Below are 22,190 nucleotides of genomic sequence, written 5' to 3' on the forward strand. Positions count from 1 at the left end.
CCTGACTCCTTGTAAAATCTTTCAGCCCCAGCATTTTCATTCTCTCTTAAGGATACAGTTCATATGCATGTACAGTCTGTAAAATATAGTTTCTTTTTTCAGTTTTTCAATAGAAGTGAAATGCTTTATTTATTTGTAGCTAAAGTTGACATTGCAAAATATAATGATAGATAAAAAATTATGCTAATCATTGAAATTTTAATTTTTTTGTATATTGAGAAACAATTTTTTGAAAAAGACATCAAAGAGCCATGAAAACAGAACAAAGCCTTATATTCTAGTACGTTGATAGCTTTTTAAAAAAATGCTTTTTGAAAGAAGAGTCCTTTTTCACTGAGTCCTGAGAGTAACATTCTGTGTCTACTTCTATTTTCTGCTTTGTGGTTGTGGGCAAGAAGTTCTTGCAGAGAAATTTGGTTTCTTTTGCTCTCAGGGTAGAAGGGCAAACAAACTGACTTCCTTTCAGAATGAAAGTGCTCATTTTTATAGACGCCAACTGGTTTGAGGTTTCCCCCTTGCCTTTCTAATTTATGTAAATTTAAGATATTATTTTTTCCATGCCTCTTGGAAGTCAAAATGTGCATTTTCCTATGCATAAATGATATTTTTATATGGGGTGCCTCTTTCTGAGATTCTTGAACTCACTTTTGTGTGGTAACTATTTTTGCATTTGTATCTCAAGTTCACACCCAGCTTCAGAGATTTTATTACACACAGTGTCAAGAAACTAGGACGGTGCTGATGTGAACAGAAGGCTGGTGATATGCAGAGTAGGATCATCAAAAATATGAACTGGGGGATCATAGAGACCATTTAGCTAGACTTCTAGCTTGATTCAAGAATGAAGTTCTTGGTCAAAGTGACAAATACACATGATCAATAAAGTACAATAGTAAAAGGTAGAACTTCTAAAAAAAAACACAAGCTATAAAGGCTTTTGCCACGGAGAGAGAAAACCAATAAAGATCTATACATTTCTAGAAGATTATTGTGGAGCAAATGTGGAGGATTAAATCATGGCACTAAAATGCAACATTCGGAGGAATTAGGTGAGACACTGCAATATTGAGTTTCTAATTGTACATCAATTATATATATATAAATAGAATATATCAATTATTTTATTATATAACCTTGTTCCTGTACTATCCTGATGACAAATATAGTCTTGTATTCTAGTAGCTATAGCAGAATACAATATAGTTTAGTATAATATAACACAGAATGAGATAATAACCTTTAAAAAAATTTATCTTTGCTATCCTGGGACTCTATCATAACCAGAGTTCATTTTAGAATAGTATCATTTCTTTTGTTCCCAATCTCCCTTTCTACTATGCTTTCAGATATACTTGGGTGTTCATCACCACTTTATTTTCGATATGTGGAGAGGAGAGGTCTCTTGATGCATAGTGAGTGTCAATATGAATGGATCATATGTGATAAATACACATCAACAAGCTCATCTGTATAAGTTCTTGAATCCTTTTATTGCATTACATAAATAAATTGTTGCTGTCTAAATTGGTTTTTGCTGAATAAAAGCTTTAATCTAGAAAGAAAGAAGTACCTAAGGCCCACTCATTATTGAAGCTGCTTTTTACATTAAATTCAGAATTTTTACCAAGGTGAATACTGAGATCAGCTGATAGAATATTGGATCAATGAACACAAGCTCACTAGGACTCTTTGAAAGAGTTCTCTAGGATAAGTTGATAGAAGAAAATAAGTCTATTTGAGTTTAAGTTGCCAGAATCAGTATATATGTGGGCTGGAGCAATAGCACAGTGGGTAGGGCATTTGCCTTGCACACAACCAACATGGCCAACCCAGGTTCGATTTCTCCGCCCCTCTCGGAGAGCCCAGCAAGCTACCGAGAGTATCTTGCTTGCACTGCAAAGCCTGGAAAGCTATCCGTGGCGTATTCGATATGCCTAACTCAGTAACAAGTCTCACAATGTTACTGGGCCCGCTCGAGCAAATCGATGAACAATGGGAGGACAGTGACAGTCACAGTATATATGCATCATGTACATGGTAATTACAGTTCTGGAGCACTTTTCTGGGGAGACCTTGAAGGGATGTGAAGAAAACTCTGCCATCTTAGAACTTTTAATACCACATCAAGTGGTGCACATTACCTAGAGTATGGAGTTTTCGAGAAATGATGTCTATCCTAATTCATGATCTAGACTGTGAGGCTTAGCATTTGGAAAAATAACAATAGTGGAAGACTATCACTGTATCACTGCATCACTGTCATCCTGTTGTTCACCAATTTAATTGAGTGGGCGCCAGTAATTTCTCTATTCGTCCCAGCCCTGAGATTTTATTTATTTATTTTTTTTATAATTTTATGTATTGAATCACCGTGAGAGCAGTTACAAAGCTTTCGGGTCTAAGTCTTGGTCATACAATGAAACACTCGTACCTTCACCAGTGCCCATTCTCCACCACCAAAAACCCCAGTATACCCCCATTCCACACCCTCCCCCTACCTGTGGGGCAGATGATTTCCACATTACTCTCTCTCTCTACTTTGATTACATTCAATATTTTGACATCAGACCCATTATTATTTGGGATTTTACCCCAACACTCAGTTCTGCTGAAAAGGCAACTGTAGACGATTTATTTTCTATTGCTGGTTATGAATAACATATGATGTCGCGTGGCTGCAGTAGTAGACACGTGATTTTGAAATTCCGAAATTTTAACACTTAAATCTGGAGGAATTTCTGCCAAAAGCTGCTGGGTTCTGAGATTTGTTCCTGAGTCTCTGGGGTCATGGCCGTTAAGCAGCTTGATCAGGAGCCAGAGAGGCCATTCCTGGGGGGTGACTCGGGGTCTTGTTGGGGTGGGGAGGAAAGAGCCGGCTCCACCCCCATCCCGTGAGACCTCACATGTCTCATCACTGAGGGCCCAAACCTGACTGTCCAATGGCCTTTGGAGGTTGGCAGCCACTGAGCCGCCTAAGGGGAGTAGGTGGAGGGACAGTACCCCTTTCCCCCAGGGTGGCCCAGCGACAGTAACTTACTGCCAGATGCATTTCTCTCAAAAGCCACTGGGTTCTGAGATTTGTTTCTAAGTCTCCGGGATCATGGCCATTAGCAGTTTGATCAGAAGCCAGGGAGGCCATTCGTGGGCAGAGACTCGGGGTCTCGTTGGGGTGGGGAGGTAAGGGCCGGATGCACCCCCATCCCGAGAGGCCCCATGTGTCTCGTCACAGCAGGCCCAAACCTGATTGTCCAGTGGCCTCTGGAGAATGGTGGCCACCAGGCCGCCAGGGGGAACAGGCCAAAGCATGAAACCTATTCCCACCTGGGTTGGCCCAGTGCCTGTAACCTACTGCAGGGACTGGACGCATTTCTGCCAAAAGCCGCTGGGTTTTGAGATTTGTTTCTGAGTCTCTGGGATCATGGCCATTAATCAGCTTGATCAGGAGCCAGAGAGGCCGTTTGTGGGTAGCAACTTGGGGTCTTGTTGGGATGGGGAAGAAAGGGCCGGCTCCACCCCCATCTGGTGAGGCCCTGTGTGTCTCATCACTGCGGGTCCAAACCTGACTTCCAATGGCCTCTGGCAGATGGCAGCCCCAGAGCCGCCAAGGGGGAGCAGGTGGAGGGACAGCACCCTTTCCCCCCTGGGATGTCCCAGCGACAGTAACCTACCGTGGGGTCCGGACGTATTTCTGCCAAAAGCTGCTGGGTTTCAAGACTTGTTTCTGAGCCTCTGGTATCATGGCTGTTAAGCAACTTGATCAGGAGCCAGAGAGGCCGTTTGTGGGTGGGAACTTGGGGTCTCGTTGGGGTGGGGAGGAAAGGGCCGGCTCCACCCCCATCTCATCATGTGTCTCGTCACTGCAGGCCCAAATCTGACTGTCCAGTGGCCTCTGGAAGATTGCATCACCGGGCTGCCAGGGGGAACAGGCCAAGGCATGAAACCTATTCCCACCAGGCGTGGCCCAGCACCAGAAACCTACCCAGCCCTGAGATTTTAGCAGCCTCTCCTTATTCATCTTTCCCAATGATTGGAGGCTCTTTCAGGGTCAGGGGAATGAGGCCTGTTATAGTTATTGTTTTTGGCATATCAAATATGCCACGGGGAGCTTGCCAGGCTCTGCCCATGCAGGTGGGATACTCTCAGTAGCTGAGCTCTCTTTGAGGCATATATATATATATATATATATATATATATATATATATTATTTGTTGCCTACTGTTTGAACCCCATCAAACATGGTGTGGTAATTATGGAAAATTATTACATTATTAAAATTAATTTATTATTAAAATTATCTCCAGCCTCTCCTTCACCCTGGAGGAGGATTAGGAGGAAGGTGGAGAGGAGGACAAGAAGGGGGTGACCCTATATGATGAGGAACTAGAAAGAGAGGTGCCTACCAAGAAGAGGAAGCTGGGGAAGAACCCAGATGTGGATATAAGCTTCTTGCCTGACCGAGACGGTGAGGAGGAGAACCGGCTCTGAGAAGAGCTGTGGCAGGAGTGGGAAGCCAAGCAGAAGATCAAGAATGAAGAGATTGAAATCACCTTCAGTTACTGGGTTGGCTCCAGCCACTGACACATGGTTAAAATGAAGAAGGGGAACTGGAAGACTAAAGTAAAAGCAATATGAGTGGAACTCTATGAAAGACACAGCATATGAAACAATATGTGTCCATGAGAAGTTTACTAAATGCCTTGCTGCAGAGTAATCCAGGGGACTTTACAGCCTGCTTTAGGTGAATGTTGGGCAACTGCTTTCCCCAGATGACTCAAAGGGTCTGTATATAAAGTGGCATTGTTGGGAGAAGAAGAAACTATGTTTGAACTCAGCTATATAAGCAGCTGCTCAACAAGACCAATGTACCCAAATCTAAATCCTCTGATATACACAGAGGATAAGCCTGAGCTTTCAACAGACTCCTGGTAAGGAGCAGCTTGCCACCTGAGAGCAGATTGCCTGTGTAAGATCACAAAAGAAATGAGTAATTTTTCTCAATGAAACAGGTAACATTAATTTGAAAGTGCTTATTAAGCACTTAGTACCTGGCATAGTTGTTTGGGATTTGTAAGTGAATAGAAAGGCAGAGGTTATAGCCCTTAAGACTGGACATCGTTTGCATATGGGTGCCCTGGGTTCCTTTCCTGGCATGGCATAGGTTCCCTGAGTACTTCTGGGAATCACCCCTGAGCACCATTGAATGTGGCTCCCAAAATGAAAGGAATAAGAAAACTTGCATTCCAGAGGAAGTGATGTGCAATAATGCATAACAGTAAATTTTACATTATGTTTTATGTGTTAAGTACTATGGAGTATAAAACAAAAAAGAATAAGGGAAATAAGGTGCTGAAAAAGATAAGAGTTTGAAAGTAAGTTTCAAGTTTTTGCATGTTACAGAGTATTTGAGGTGGGCTTCACAGTCTTGGTGAATATCTGATAGGATACATTCTGAAAGAGCAACCCAGGCAAAGATCTTGTTTGAATATTGCATGGAGTTTGCAGAGTGCCTACAGCTAAGTGACAAAAAGGAAATTAGCAGGAGGTGATGTCAGGAAGGCAACAGAAGAAAAGTTATGTAGAAACTCTGTGGGCATGTAGATCTGACTCCAGCTTTTTCTATAGGAAGATGAAAGCACCATGACTCAAGTACTGAGAAGTGGGTGAAGGGAGGAAGACATATAAGGGATTCACGACTGTCAAAGTAGGGAGACGGTGGAAACACAAGAAGTGATAAAATGAAGTTTTTATTGAAAGTTTTACTGTGGAAAATTAAAAACATACAAAGCATAAGCTAATATAAGCCCCTCTTCCTCTCACAAAAGACCCATCACTCAATTTCAGAAATTATGTAAACACAACCAATCCCATTTCATCTACATCCTAGCCATTTCCCTTACGCTTTTTATTGAATTTTTTTTGAGGTTGTTTGAAGGTTCTAGCCGGGGAGTGCAGCTACTTGCAAACCCTGCACAGAAGAACTGTCCGTCTCTTTGTCTCTTTTCTGGGAAGGCCGTCTGAGCTCAGCTTTTGAGGATGCACATGGAGCAGTGAGAGAGTAAGGACTGATCTGCCTAGCCAGTCAAAACAGCTGAATCACCCCTGGTTGAATCAGTGGGGTGACAGATGCCTCAGCCAGATCGCCCTCACATCCTCTTATTGCATTGTTTTTAGCAAATTATATAATTTCATCTATAAACTTTTTCAATTGAGTTTAAAAAGAGATATACTTCTTTAAAACAACAACATTATCGGTTATATCCCAAACACAACATTTCTTACTATACCAATGCACAAGTTTCACTTAGTATTTCATGTGATTTTATTTTTCCTAATTGCATTTGCTTGTATGAGGATAAAAACAAGTTCTGTCCATTTAATAGATCTCAAGTCATTTAATTTCTAAGTATTTCCTTCCTCTTTCTTTCCTTCCAATCTTCTTCTTTCTTTGTTTCTTTCTCCTTTATTTAACATTTATTTGCTGAAGAAACCAGAGCACTTGTCTTAGAGAAATTTCTCAGTTTAGACATTGCTGATTGCTATATTATGAGCAAATCGCATTTAATATATTCGTTTGTCTAGTCCCTGTAAACTGGCAGAAGCTCTAGAAAACTGTTTGGATTCAGTATTGATATTTTGTCATGAATGTCAGATATTGTGGATAATGCTAAATGCTTCCATCAAGAGATATATAATATTAGGCTATATATTTTCTATTTACCTAACTAGTAGGTGGAATATGAAACATCCATTCAAAATTGTGGTTTCTCACATTCTTTCTTTCTTTTTTTTCTGCTTTTTGGGTCACACCCAGCGTTGCTCAGGGGTTGCTCCTGGTTCTGCACTCAGGAATTACTCCTGGTGGTGCTTGGAGGACCATATGGGATACCAGGGATTGAACCCAGGTTGGTCATGTACAAGGCAAACACCCTACCCGCTGTACTATCGCTTACATTCTTTCTTAATATACAAAAAGAATTCTCGCACCAACTATTTAGTAACTCCTATAGGAAAGGTAGTCCTTTGTCCTTTGAGTGATAAATAGTATTGAGATATTACAGTGTGTGCTAAGGTGTTTATTGCTTATGGGTTGATAATTATTTCAATCTTTTTAGTGCACAGACTAAGGACACAAATGACATAAATATCTCTTTCAAAAACGAAAAATTCATCATCAGTTTATGTACTGGTATTTTCAACTCAATTTTATTTCTTTATGTTATTTAACTTTAAGATTTTATATATGTATTTTTCTCTAAAAATTAGCATAATTATGTTTAAATTTTTGGAAGCTCATCTTATAGCATGATTCTATGGTTATTTTGATTATCTAGTAAAGTACTTAATATCCTACTTTAAATTCTTTTCTCTGTAAACCAGTTAGAGCAAATCTTTTATCTGCAACTGTACTCAGAGAGAGTAAACCAGCTTTCTTCAACATTTTCTCCTATATGCTGTCACCTAGTTGACCAGTCGTTTTCAACCTTTTTACAAATTTGGTACTGCACCGGTCCAAGACCTTGTGGTTAAGGAATGCTGGTGTGAACAGTCTAAGTGGAAGGGAATGACCTATATCTTTATTATGATTTATCAAGCCAGTAGACACAATTGATCCCCAGTGGGAGAAGCAATTGTTGCCCCTTTTCATCATTTGTATGTGTAAATACCAATTTACCAAAATTAGTGCATTTGATTTACAACAGTTCTTCTCCTTCCTAATTTGTTTTTCTAAAATCCCTGTTCAGTCTTTCAGTTGACCATTCAATCACCAAGTCAGAATAGACGAGTCAGAAGTCTTGGGAATGGCATTTGCCTTGCATGTGACCAACTGAGGTTTGATCTCCAGCACCCCATATGGTCCCTTGAGCACCGCCAGGAGTAACTCCTGAGTGCAGGGCCAGTAGTAACCCCTGAGCACCACCAGGTGTGGCCCCAAAACAAAAACAAAAACCAAAAACAAACAAAAAGAAAGCCTTGGGAATAAATGCACATGGATAAAAAAGAAGAAATCTGGAACTGGTTGATCACTTCAAGGACCTTGAAAACTTCACTGAATGGCTGCTTTGAATTCAGGACATGTCACAAGCAGGACATTCCTAGAAACTTTCTGTGGGATTTTCATCCTTAGAGGAGATCATTTCTGATGACTCATCTGGGAGTTGTGTCTTCTTCACGTCCGAGTAGATAACTGAAGTCTGCTGGGTGGAAAGAAATAAAGAAGTACTGGAAAGATAGACAAGACATATATAAAAAAAAAAGTAGGAGAGAAAATAACAAGAAAACAATACTCACTGTATTCTCTGGAGATGTTGTGGAAGTACTAACTGTTGGAGAGAAAGAGAAACACTGAACCAGGCTTATTAGAATTCTCCCAGAGTCCAGTCTTTTAGACTGTTCCTCAGAAACTGGAAGCCACTGAGCCCGAAACATTTGAGGCCTTTCTGTTGATTGCCATGTTTTCCCAACCCTAAACATACAAGATATCCTACAATGCCTCTACATTTCTGTTTTACCACTTCTTTTTTTCTTTCCTTTTCCTTTTTTTTTTGCTTTTTGGGTCACACCCAGCAACGCATAGGGGTTATTCCTGGCTCATGCACTCAGGAATCACTCCTGGCAGTACTCGGGGAGACCATATGGAATGCTGGGAATTGAACCCAGGTCAGCCACGTGCAAGGCAACCGTCCTACCTACTGTGCTATTGCTCCAGCCTGTTTTACTATTTCTTAACCCAGCCTTCTTCAAGCTTTTTTCCACATTCCATCTTTAAAGACTTCGTATAATGCCACATCAAGAAAGCTTGTTCCTTTTCATTACCAGATATTGAGACATAATTTTCCTCTAAGTTTTAACTCTTGCCCTTTTTTGATTTACAGAACATTCATTTTACTCCTTCCTGTTTACAGGACCTTCATTCCACTCCTTCCCTGATTATTTTTAAGCTACTGTGAAAGTTCCTTCATGTGTATGCTCCATGAGGAAAACCTTTTGGACATTCTCTCTGTCTCTCTGTTCTCTCTCTCTCTCTCTCTCTCTCTCTCTCTCTCTCTCTCCCTCTCTCTTTCTCTGTCTGTCTTTGTCTCTGTCTCTGTCTCACCTCTGGCTCAGCTACTCAAGCTCATTTATTCACCTTATTTCAGAATCCCATAAATCTCGAAAGAGATCAAAAGCCGCAGTCAGACCCTACAGGGCTTATGCAATAGTTTATTTCTCTGGGAAAGATGGAAACAAGAGCCATGATCCAGAGACACACAAAAGAATCTCTGAATTGAACAGCTTCCTACAGAGATGCCTCCAGACTTTAAGTCAGGCTGACTTCACTGGGGCGCCTCAGACGGAGATAGGGGTCGTCGCTCCACCTGTCCCCGAAAAGCCCCCTGTGGCCACCAACTTTCAGAACCCAATGAGAAGTGCATGTCCCTATGGAACCCTAGAGATCATCCCCACAAACTGCCCCAAAACTGCTACTTAAGCTCATAATTAACAGTCATGATCCAGAGACATACAAAAGGATCTCCAAACCAAGCAGCTTGCTGCAGAGATTTCTCCGGACAGACCCTAATTATCTAAAATTTTAGAACTCCAGGACATATGGTCGCTCTCGAGGCTATGCGACATCTTATACTATTTATAACAAGCAATACAAAAGAGAGTATGGGGGAGATTGTCTGCCATTGAGGCAGGGGGAGGGGTGGAATAGGGGGTATACTGGGAACCTTAGTGGTGGAATATGTGCACTGGTGGAGGGTTGGGTGATTGATTGTTGTATGACTGAAATTCAAACAGAAAAGCTTTGTAACTGTATCTTATGGTGATTAAAAATTATAATAATAAAATTTTTTAATAAAATAAAATTAACATACTGAATTAAAAAAGTAATGTGGAATTCATGCCCAATTCAATCAGCTTAATTAATGGCTGAATAAATAGCAGTACTCCTATATTAAAAAAATAAAGAATTTAAGCACAGTACAGTAGGGATTTTATTGTTTTTTCTCACTGATTTACTCTGCACTTGAAATAGTACTTACCACACAGGATGTACTCAGTAATATGTATTGAGGAAGAAACAGAAAATTATGTTTGTGGCCAGAATCTCTCCAGTAACTTACCATTCCCTTCTTCTTTAACACAAATCATCTGGATCTCTGAGTACACCATATTTCCCTCTTTGAGGTGTGCTGGAAAGAAAAGACAACACTTTCTAGTCTGCTCCAGTCAGTGGTACTTGTTGCAAATTCTTCAGCTGTCTATTCCTGAATATAGATAAAGTAACTATGTATGGGGAGTTCCTGACTTTGGGTTAGTTCGGGAGGCCAGAGGCCTTTGTAAAGCCAAAAAGCACATTTTATTCCCCTGGATCAGATCAGGAACACGTTCCTGCCTGGGTATCCTCACCATTGCCATCCACTACTTGTAACTCCATAGCATCAGGACACATGTGTTGAGGTGACTCTTTTGGTCTTGGTGTGGGACAGCTGCTGTAAAAATACAGAAATACATGATTATTCCTGGAATACATGATTATGCAATGAGTGGGGGAGACAGAGAGAATGGGGGAGAAGGTGGGTATTACAAGTCACTGAGAACTGAAAATCCTGAATGAGTTAACTGAAGCCTTATTAGATCTATTTGGAATCAGATTATTGTTTTGTTAGAAATTCTGGACATGATGGTTTGGGCTGGCAATCTGGAATCAAGACTAGAATGTCCCTGACAGTCATCTTATAGACCAAATGATCACTCTCAACTTTTTTTTTCTTTTTGGGTGACATCCGGCGATGCAGAGGGGTTACTCCTGGCTCATGTACTCAGGAATTACTCCTGGTGGTGCTCGAGGGACCATATGGGATGCTGGGAATCGAACCTGGGTCGGCCACGTGCAAGGCAAATGCCCTACCCGCTGTGCTATCACTCCAGTCCCCTCAATTTTTTAAAAAACAATAAAAACTAGGCTCTTTATCACTAGGTAGTGGTTTAATATCTTTATATCACTCTCAAAAATTGAAGAAGGAATTAAACATTATCATTTCTCCAACCCTTTGGCCATGACTTAACAAAAATTTTTCCATAATTCAAAGAAAGGTGTAAGACTTTTTTTTTAACCCAAGGTAAAGGCACAGAGTCTGGTGATTATACATAAAAAGAAGGAAGAAAGGAAAGAGAGAATTCTCTAAACAGTGTAGAACAAATGTTCATTTAGCACAATTGCAGCACAAAAATTGTCCCTAAGATTATTTGCGCAAGAAATATTCTGTGCTGACCTAGAAAGTCTATATATATAATCATTTAGATGCATGAATACATTTTCAAATAAGAAACTGATACAAATTTATGTAAAATACATACTATCAAAAAGAATAGAAACAACCAGTGTTGTAACATAATGAGGAAAAAGAAACCCCTGTTCACTGTCGGTGGGACTGTTGACTGGTTCAGCCTCTATGAAAAACAATATGGAAACTATTAAAAAAATTAAGAATTGAATTTTCATGAAACTCAGCAATTCTACATCTTGGAGACCTACACCAAGGGCCCAAAAGTAGTGTTTTGAGAGATAATGTTTTTCTAGTTCATTTTAGCACTATTCACAATAGTCAATAATAGGCAACAACACAAGTGTCCAAGAACAGATGACTGGATAATAAAAATACCCAGACACACAAAATGGACTATACTACTCAGCTACAGGAAAGGTTAAAAAAATACCAACATTTATTAATTTTCTCCTAGTGGATGGAACTTGAGGGTATCAAGTTGGTAAAGTCACTCATATGGAGAGAGTCAAATGGAGAGACTTCTCTCATATGTGGGTTATAAAAGTACCTTGTTAAGGTGAGAATAAATGACCAAAGACAACAGAAACTGAGAGTTGGTTTTCAAGGAAGCAGGGAGTGAAAGTGGGAACAGATTGGATAGGGACATTGGTGGAGGGAAACTGACTCTGGTAGTGGTTGTAGCGCTAGAACATTGTATGCATGAAACTCTATCGTTAACAATATTGTAAATTATGTTGCCTCAAAATGGAGCAGTGATCAAATCTATAGTATGAACTTCTGGAATAATTTTAGGAAACTATGATTTTTATCATTTTAAGAAATATGAAATTGAGATAATTTAGCTATTGAGATAATTTAGCTATATTAGAAAATAATTTTTTTTTGGAAAGTAGAAAAGTTTATTGGAAAGTAAAAGGGAGGAAAAGGAACTAAGGATAGGTCTAAATTGTAGAAAACTATCTTGATCTAGTTTTACAAGCCCACTGTTCTGTATTTTTAAATTTATTCCCGAGCGATAGTGGGTAGGGCGTTTGCCTTGCAGGTGGTCAACCCAGGTTTGATTCCTCCGCCCTCTCAGAGAGCCCGGCAAGCTACCGAGAGTATCCCACCCGCACAGCAAAGCCTGGCAAGCTACCCGTGATGTATTTGATATGCCAAAAACAGTAACAAGAAGTCTCACAATGGAGACGTCACTGGTGCCCGCTGGAGAAAATTGATGAACAACTGGAGGAGAGTGCTACAGTGCTTGAGACCAGAGACCAATGTGAGTCCTTACCTTGCGTTGTCTCCTGGAAAACCAGCTTCTGTAAAACAAAGCACAGGTAGTTGTGTCAGCAGAGAGAACTCATTCCCCAAAACCTCACACAAGAGAGTTGCCTGAGAGAGGTCACAAGGGGTAGGTTTGGGTGGGTGGGGAAACAATTAAAACCTAGCCCCGCCCTGGATTCCCAAAAAGAATGATGCAAAATAGGATTGAACATAACACTTATCTTGCTAGGGGCAAAAGTTCACTTCCTGCATGAATATGCAATTGCTCAAGGCTGTGTTGCTACCTTGGAAACATCCGATAGAACCAGCCACTATAGGCTGATCTCAAGTCCATCTGTGGTTAAGCACAGGCAAAATTCAGGCTCCAACTCAGGATTGTCAAGGAGACTTATGGCCAAATGTCCAAAGTGCTCCACATCCAGGACAGGTCAGGTACAGAGGTGCTCTCAGACAGTTAGTAAACTGAAGTGAATTGAAATAAGAGATAAACTTGAAATGTGTGGATCACTATCACGATCATCCTGTTGTTCTTTGATTGCCTTGAGCAGGCACCAGTAACGTCTCCTTCGTCCTAGCCCTGAAATTTTAAAGTGCCATATTCAAGGCCCTTTCATTGTTAGGAGAATGAAACTCATCATTGTTACTAGTATTTGGCATATTGGGTATGCCACGGGGAGTTTGCCAGACTCTGCCGTGTGGGCAGGTTACATTCGGTAGCCTGCCAAGTTGTCCAAAGTAAGAATGAGATAAGATGTCGTGTGGCTGTGAATGTGGCTGTGTGCTCCTGGAGTTGGGTTTTATAGTCTCTGGGTCTTGGTCATTGATGGGATTACACGGTGCCCGGGGCGGGGGTGGGGGGGTTGTGTGTGTCAGTTGGTGGGTGTGACCCCTGCCTACTGGAAGATGCAGGATCTGGGTGGAGGATGCTCAGCCCCGGTACCTTCATGGGTGTGGAGAGTGGTCTCAGCATGGTTGTGGCCGGTTCTAGAGGTCTTTGGCTGCCAGAACTCTGCTCGGGGAGGGGAGGGAAACTCAACCCGCCCCCCTGCAAGGGGCCCTGGCGAGGACAGCCAGGAGCGGGACAGGAGACTCTGCACTGTTCTCTTCTGGGAGCTGGGTTTTATAGTCTCTGGGTCTTGGCTGTTGATGGGATTACACGGCGCGGGGTGGGGGGGGGTGTCAATTGGTGGGTGTGACCCCTGCCTACTAATTGTTCTAAATCCGAAAAAGGTTGGATGTGTGTCTGGTATACCAGACTTTATGACATCTGAAACTACCCTGACTTGAACTAAGTCAAAAGCATTTGGAAGGAATAGCCTGTGGAGCACAGGGCAAGAGGTTTGGGTTTGCCTCAGTGAAGTCTCTGAGGACGAAGAAGGATGATTGGTCAAATGCCTGTTCTGTCTTTCCTGCACAGAACCCCTCAGTGTGTTTTGCTGTCCATCTATGAGGGATTTAAGATAACCCAAGTATGTTATTAACTTTAATTAGAGCTAAAGAAAATACTAAAGGTAACTTCAAAGCTTTTGTAACTTTATTTGAAAATTTTTACTTCCTCACTCTCTCTCGCTTCAGACTTATAAAACAGATTGGATGCAAACACCTTGATCCACAGCAAGTGTTTAAAAATTTTAGTGAGTAATGTGTGGAAATTGGGGTGGCAAAGTAGAGTACAGTGTTAGGGCAGGTGTTGAGTTTGTAATGAATTGCCATATCTGAGTCAGAATAGGACACGGCTCTAAGGAGGTGAGAAAGGGCACAAACCTGATTTCCTCTGGTGCCAGCAGTAAAACAGCAGAGCCAACGTCAGGAGAAGAAAGGTGAACAGTCCCCAAGTGACTCCCACAGCAATGGCGGTACTTTTGCTCTTGTCAATCCTCCTAGAGGTACTTCCATTCTTTACTAAAGGAAAGAATCTACTTGAGTTACAGCAGAAGAGGGTTGGACCTGGAATTATATGATGTCCTAGGATTTCCTCAGCTTGGTTCTAAGGCTAGGGCTTGGGAGAAGAGGAAAGTAAAGGGGTCAGTATTTCGAGCATCCTTGAGAAATAGGTTTGGCTGGGGTGGCACAGGCAGTGACTTCTACTTGTGGGCAGCTCAACCCTGTGTCTAACAGGGAGTGATTCAGCATGAAATGGTAAAGACAGGAGTGAAAATTCTGGGGTTGGAGCAATAATACAAGGGATAGGGTGTTTGCCTTACATGCAGCCAACCCAGTTTGGATCCCTGACATCCCATATGATCCCCGAGCCCCACCAGAAGTTATCCCTGAGCACAGATCCAGGAGTAAGCCCCAAGCACTGCATGGTGTGACCTTCCTCTAATAAAAACATAATAATAAAATAAAGACTTAAAAACCTGATAACCAGTGATACTGGACATCTTTTTATATGTCAGCTACCAGTATTCCCTCTAGGAGAAGTGTATATTCAAGTCTTCTGTCTATATTTTTATTGGGTTTCGTGTGTGGAGTTAATTTGTATGATTTCTTTATCTGCATAGGGTATTAGCTCCCTGTCATATGTATGGTGTACAAATATCTTCTCCAATTCAGTAGATTGTCTTTTCATTCTTTTTCTTTTCTTTTGCTGTACAGAAGCTGTTCAATTTAAAGTGGTCCAAATTGTTTAGCTTTGCAATAATTTTTCATGTGTTGGAGTTAAATTTCCAAAGATATCTCTCACATCATAATGGCATCGTAGAACATTAAAAGAGAGAAAAAGAATGATATTGCACTGTTCAGACAATTTAAATTCCCATGTGAAATTCTTCATAGATTCAATGTATCCCTAACACAATTCTAATGTCATTCTTGTTTGTTTGTTTGTTTCCTTGTTTGGGGGCCACACCCTGTGATGCCCAGGAATTACTCCTGGCTCTGCACTTGGGAAATACTCCTGGCAGTGATTGGAGGACTAGATGTGGAAGTGGGGGTGAGGGGTGAAGGGAAGGGGAATGGAACACAGATTGGTTGAATGCAAGACTTATAGACTTATCAGCTGTACTATAGCTTTCATCCCATCCAACGGCATTCTTATACAAGTTTTTTTTTATAATCTTAAAATTTGCATGGAACTTTAAAGATCCCAAATACCCTTTGTATTTCTAATATAAATGAATAAAGCATGAGACCTCGTACTTTCTGATTTCAAACTATATTACATGCTTTAGTAATTAAAATAGAGTGGTATTAGTAGAGTCCAGTGAAATAGAACCAAGATTCCAGAAATTAACCATGTACATATAGTCAACTATTATTTTACAAGAGAGCCAAAACATTTCTTAGAGAAGTTCTTGGGGAAGAGATAACATCTTTAGTAGATGGTACTGGGAAAACTAGATATTCAAATGCAAAAGAATGAAACTTGATCTCTGTTGTAAGTACTCAAAAAACTTAACTCAAAATGGGTTGAAGATTTAAATATAATTACCTGAAAATGAAACTAGAAAAATATTTGCAAAAGCTCCTTGATATTGATTTTATAATGATATTATGGCTTACACTATAACTCAGACAACAGAAGGAAAAAGCAAATGAGATTACAAAGTAAAATCTTTCTTAACAGCAAAAAAGGACAGAGAGAGGGAGAGAGAGAGAGAGAGTGAGAGAGAGAGAGAGAGAGAGAGAAGAAAAAGCAATCTATGGAACAGGGAATATGTTTGAAAATTATAAATCGCTAAGGGGTAATTCTTATAATAGGAGCTACACCAGCAAGCCTGGCCCCCAGTGCTCACTTTGCACGTGGATCTGTCTCGGAAGACTGTGCTTAGAGATGTTGTTGAGCACAGCTTCAGCGCCACACCAATAAACTCCAGAGTCTTTTCTCCAGATGTTGGAGATCTGGAATTCTGGGGACCTGCTCCACTTTGACAACACAACCCCATTGTCTCTGTAGAAGATGAAGTGTAGTAGAGTGTCCTGTCTTTCCGGAGGAAGCTGTACTCCACAGATCAGTGTGACTGAGCTCCCCTCTTCAGGCTGGAGGTCTGTGATATTCAGTGTTGGATCTGGAAATAGTTCTTGAAAGAGGAGGTAAATGATATTTTCAGTACAATGGTACTCAAATCTGGTAAAGACAAGCTTAATAATACTTAGTCCTAGGAAATTTCATGCACACAGCAAGACCAACCTATCCACACCTCTGTCATATTTTTCTTCTAAAGTTAGTTAAGTTCTAGTCACTCAATTTTCTATGCTTCCTATAGACCTTAGGCCTCTCATTTATGGCATTTATATATATTATATATTAATATAACTATTAGTATGTATTTGAAAAAATATTTTTGATGTTGATATATAAATTATATAACCTATTTCCCCACCCTGACATTACTAAGTAAATCCATGTGAAACAAAGTACTTACCTTGAATTTTAATAATTTTAAAATTTGACCTAAATTTATACATTTTATTCTCAATTCCAATGCACTGGTATGAGCCACTGTCATTTAACCTTGCTTGAGGTATAAAAAGGTCTAAGCTTTTGTTAAAATTAGAAATAATTTTCCCATTCCGGATGTATTTCACATCAGTCAACTCTTTTCTTCTTCCTCTTCCTCTTCCTCTTTTCTTGCATCTCAGAATGAAGCTGTCACCTTCAAACACAAAGGTTGGGGTCTGAAGGATAAGGGAACCTGGAAAACACAGGGAAATAAGACATGCCATTTATGGTGCCTTTCTTCCCTATGAGTGTCATGGATTTCAAAGGTTTTTTTTTCTTTTGTCTACAGAGTTTAGTCTCCTGCTCCCTGCTCTCTTATTTTCTTCTAAATCAGCATGACAGGCTTTAGATGTGACTCTGAAATAAATCTCTAGCACATATCTTTAAATTTTCTAAACTAACTCAAAAATATATTGATTTTGAAATGGAGAGTAATAGGTGGGATGGAATGTGATCATAACCTTAATGTCATGGAATATGGCAAAGATCAATAACTCTCACCTGTCTCAGGGCAAGATTCACCTAAGAAGAAGCTCTAGAGAAATATTCCGGAAAGTGTAATGGCATACTTAACACAGACACAAATACACAGTAAGGGTTTGTGAATATGGTCCTCCATGGAAATTCTCATGCTCCTCAGATTCTAATTATAGGTTAAGGCTGTCTTTTGTGTCTCTGCGTGAGTGCCTCTTTCTCTAGAGTAATGTCCATGGTGTCTATCTCTAAAGTTGACAAAAATAGAAAGATGGGAAGTTCATTAAAGTTAGAGAGAAGAATGGACATAGAAAAGGGACAGAACCTAGGATCCATGCATGAGGTTGGAGATTACTTACTAGGGAACTCGTGTTTTATGGCATTTTCACTTCATAACATTCGTATAGGTGTAATTTCTCCCTTTGGTATCTATAAATTCTTAAAGGTATGATTTAAGAGAGTTTTATTTTGAACCCTTTTGTACTAACTCATTCCTTCAACTGCTGTCTGTAGTATGTAGGAACATTCGTTGGACCCACCTCTCACAGGCTGCAGCCATGTTGACTCAAATGTCTCAACTCCACTGCTTTACAAATATTCTGTAAATTGTTTCAGGTACCCGGTGTCCAGGCTGATGTTTTGATTTTTTTTTATTGAGTTGAGGTGGGTAGCCTTATCCCCACCCCCCATCCTGCAACATTTATCCTGTATTTCCAACAGCCCCGGCAGTCACATCCATCTGTCATAGCCACTACCAAGTCAACTCATTGGCTCAGACCTTAGATTCTGAAGTTTCTGGCCCACAAAGTCACATACATGGCAATGACACCTCCTAAAGCAACAAGCAGCTTAATAAATTTTTATAAAAAGACTTAATAACCATGTGATGAGATATAATAATTTTCACATAAATTAATTTTTTATGCCCGCTGATTTTTTTATATTGCAGCTTTGTTATCTAATCAGTTTTAATTTTAGAATTGTATCAACAGTTATGGCTTTTTTACATTAAAGTAAATAAAATAATTTTTTAACAAAAAACATTCATTGCTTAATATTAGACATTTCTTTAATTGCTCGTTTTGGTTATTTTGACCATACCCAGTAAAGCTCAGGGGCTACTCCTAGCTCAGTGCTCAGGGGGCACACGACATGCTGCTTAAGGCAGCATGTGGTATGAAGATAAAACTTAGGTCTCCTGACAAGCATGAAATTCAGCCCCTTGAGTCATCACCCCAGCGCCAATATTAGACATTTAAACTTTAATATCAGTAGCAGTTTGAAAAACATTTACAAAGTGAGTGATGAAGCTCACATAGCTAAGGTGAAGTGGAATGAAGAAACTCAGTTCTTAAAAACTCTAGGAAGCTAAAATTTTTCTTAACCATCTCCAAAGTTTTATCTAATTACTTTTCTCACCTGAAGAAAACAGCAAATTCACAGGCTTACTTGGGAGTGAGCCCGGAGCCTGGCATCTGTACATTCCAGAATCACGGACTGTGAGGTTGTTTCCTGTGGTTTTATCTCGTATATTTTTATGATCATACCAAATATATTGTGTTTGCCCTGTTACATAATCATCAGATCCATTGCAAATCATTTTCACTGCAGCTCCTTTGAAGAAGGTGGTCCATGGCGGACGGATGGAGATCACTGATTGATGTGCAGTCGCTAAGGAGAGAAGAGAAATGAGTCAAAAGTGGAGGTGCCTGCGTGCAGCAACCCTGCGTCCAGGGTTGGCCTTTTCATGTGCAACCCTGGTAACACAATGCCCCATGGAAGATCAGGGATGGGATACTCACAGTTTCCTCACTTTTTCAGGTGGCCCAAGTCCTAAAGTAGATTTTACCTGGGTTCCTTGTGTTATTGGCACCCCTCTAAGGTGAACATTTGTGTGGTCTGGATGTATGGGAATGCAGTTGTAAATAGAGGGAGTATAATAATTGATTTAAATTTTACATGAGGAACTGAGTTGTATTTTTACACAAGAAATAGCTAGAGGTGAGCAGACTGATGTGTAAAGTGAGAGAATGCTGGGGTAAATAATTTCCTTAATTAATTGTTCAAATTTCAAAAACATTCTTGCATAATGATAAAATATGGGTTCCACATGAAGTGCTGTCCTCTTACTTTTGAAACATTGAGCAACAGGAATTGAAAGGTAGAAAGATAAGAACAAATTAAAATGATGCTTAATTCTCCTCGTTGACAGATTGAAAACTATTTCTCTCACTATTTCTTTGTTGATGTTTAGAATTTTTTTTCTCTGTCCCTTTCAGATATATCCCCCAAATGTCAAAGTCAGTCTCTTCTATCCTTACAGTTCAGGAAAGTCTTTCTCAGGATGGAAGGTCTGTTTCAGAGAGATAGTCCGATGAGTAGGGTGCTTTCCTTGCATGCAGCTAACCCAGGTTTGATCCTTGCCTCCCCATAGGGCCCCTCAAGCCTGCTAGGAGTGATCCCTGAGCTCAGAGCCAGCAGTAAGCCCAGAGAACCATGGTATGGCCCCCAAACAAAAGCAAAACAAAATAAACAAAATGGAAAAGTATTGTCTTCTAAAGGATACGTCCCAATATCTGTGCAGAAGAAGAGTCTGACTTAGGTGGGAACCTTGTCCCCAAATGCTAAACAACCACTGGTTTGAAAATCTGAGAAGTTTATTTCTTCTCTGGATAATAGTCCATTACCTAGAACTGATCTACAGTACTGAGTTTACCATGGCAAGGGGATGAGGAGACATTGAGAGGAAAATGGACCCTCTGGTGGGGAGTGTGGTGTTGGAACATTGTATGCGTAACCCTGAAATTAGCAGTATTGTAAATCACAGTGCTGAAAAATAAAATAAGGAAATTGTTTTTGAAAATGATAGGGTTTCATGGATTCAATATTTCAATATCACAACCTTCATCAGAATGTCCCCCCTCCTTAATCTTTTCAAATATTTTTTCAAAATGACCCTTCTCCCTCCCTATTCCCCCACGATTGTAAGCCCAGTTCTGTAGACTAGTTCTCAGTATCTGTTTCCTTGACCAACTGATATTTTCTTACTATCTTTCTTTTTATCTTGCATATGAGAGAGATAAGTTTGTATCTGTCTCTCTCCTTTTGCTACTCTCATTATGATACTCTCTGAATCCATCTATGTAGCAACAAATTGCAATATTTTGTCTTGCTCATAATTAAGTATTCTAAGTATTCTATTATGCATATATACCATAGTTTCTTTACTCATTCTTCTGTTTTTGGACATGGATTGTTTCCAGATTTGGGCTATTGTGGATAGCTCTGCAATGAATAGAGGACCACAAATGTTTTTTTGAATAGTAAAATCCTATCATTAACTGTTGTAAATCATGGTGCTTTAAAAAAATTTTAAAAAAACCCTTCTATTCTTGTCCTGTGAAAGACTTAAAAACAGTATCAAAAACAATTTCCTAGTGGACATTCGGTACTTGACTACTAAGTATTACAATAAACGGATGTTAGCAAATATCCTTTTAAATTCATGTTTTTGTATTTTGGGGATAGATGCCAAGAAATGGTGTCTTTGGTTTTTTATGGGAGTTTTATACCTTTTCTTTTCTCTCTCTCTCTCTCCCCTTTCTCCCTTTCTCTTCCTCTCTCTCTCTCTCCCTCTCTCTAGCTCTCTCTTTCTTAAATGTGGGACTTAATGTAGCAATAAGGGGTCAAAGGCAACAACAGAATGGAACAACTGATCCACAAAACTGAATTGATTGGTGCTGACGGTTGGGGTGCAGCATTGGAAGGGAGGGACAGTGGTTTTGGGGGGAGGTAAGTAGGTACACTGGTAATGGGTATGGTGTTACAATTATGTACATAGGAAATTATCATTATCAATATTTAAATTACAAAACCGTAAGCAATAAAAAAAATTTAAAATAAGTAAAACAAATAAAACACTATGACTTAACATGAATAGTCTCTCTAAATATTAAAGTTAGGAATAACTAATTACGATTCGAACCTGGGACTTTGCTCTCACCGCTTACGTGCCCCAGGTGTCCTCTAGGACCCTGGGCCTCCCCCCATCCCTGAGCCTCTTCCTGTTCTTCCCCAACGCTGCACCTGGTCCTTTCCATCCCTCAGGTCAGTCATTATTTGAACCCGGACTTCACTCTCCCCGTGCACTCGCCCCAGGTGTTCTCTAGAACCCTGGGCTGCCTCCCATCCCTGAGCCTCTCTCTGTTCCATCTCCAACGCTGCAGCCTGGTCTTCGCCATCCCTCAGGTTGTACCCGTCCCACACACCAGGTACCCGTAGGGGGTGTGGCCGCTTCAGAAGTGGGCGTGGCTTAAATTTTGGGCTGACTGCCGCTCACACAGCCATAGATAAATTACGCATACCCTGCAATATCGTTTAATATCTCAGTCTCCATACCACCACACCAACATGAAGAAATAACGCAAATCCCCACCACAAGGAGAGGACAATGGAAAGAGTCCAGAAGCCTCATTAAGTGTTACTCACCTAAAGGACCTCTCTGATAAAGATTTCAGATATGAAGTAATGGAGATGTCCAATGAACTCAAAGAAACAGTGACACAGTTATCCAATAAATTAAAGGAGGACATGAAAGAAACAATGGATCTGACCATTGAGAAATTACAGGAAGAAATGAGAGCAGAAATTGAAAAGCTACACACAGAAGTGTCACGAATAAAGGATTCGGTAGATAAAATAAAAAACTCAGTCTGTGCCCTCAACAG

The 22,190-nt window shown here is 40.3% G+C and overlaps 1 protein-coding gene across 1 annotated transcript in view; it reads right to left on the bottom strand.

Moving 5' to 3' along the window:
* The window catches only part of FCRL4 (Fc receptor like 4), a 68,932-nt gene extending 47,107 nt beyond the window's left edge, over positions 1-21,825 (bottom strand). Inside the window, exons 1-7 of the mRNA XM_056122815.1 lie at positions 21,822-21,825; positions 18,883-19,134; positions 16,913-17,182; positions 16,283-16,567; positions 12,553-12,580; positions 10,396-10,478; positions 10,110-10,178 (exon numbers count right to left, since the gene is read on the bottom strand). Of these exons, the coding sequence (XP_055978790.1) occupies positions 10,110-10,178; positions 10,396-10,478; positions 12,553-12,580; positions 16,283-16,567; positions 16,913-17,182; positions 18,883-19,134; positions 21,822-21,825 (991 nt within the window). The remainder of the gene's footprint in view (positions 1-10,109; positions 10,179-10,395; positions 10,479-12,552; positions 12,581-16,282; positions 16,568-16,912; positions 17,183-18,882; positions 19,135-21,821) is intronic.
* Between the last annotated feature and the right edge of the window lie 365 nt (positions 21,826-22,190).

This window comes from Sorex fumeus, unplaced genomic scaffold, assembly GCF_029834395.1.
Source record: "Sorex fumeus unplaced genomic scaffold, SorFum_2.1 ptg000047l, whole genome shotgun sequence".
NCBI lineage: Eukaryota > Metazoa > Chordata > Mammalia > Eulipotyphla > Soricidae > Sorex > Sorex fumeus.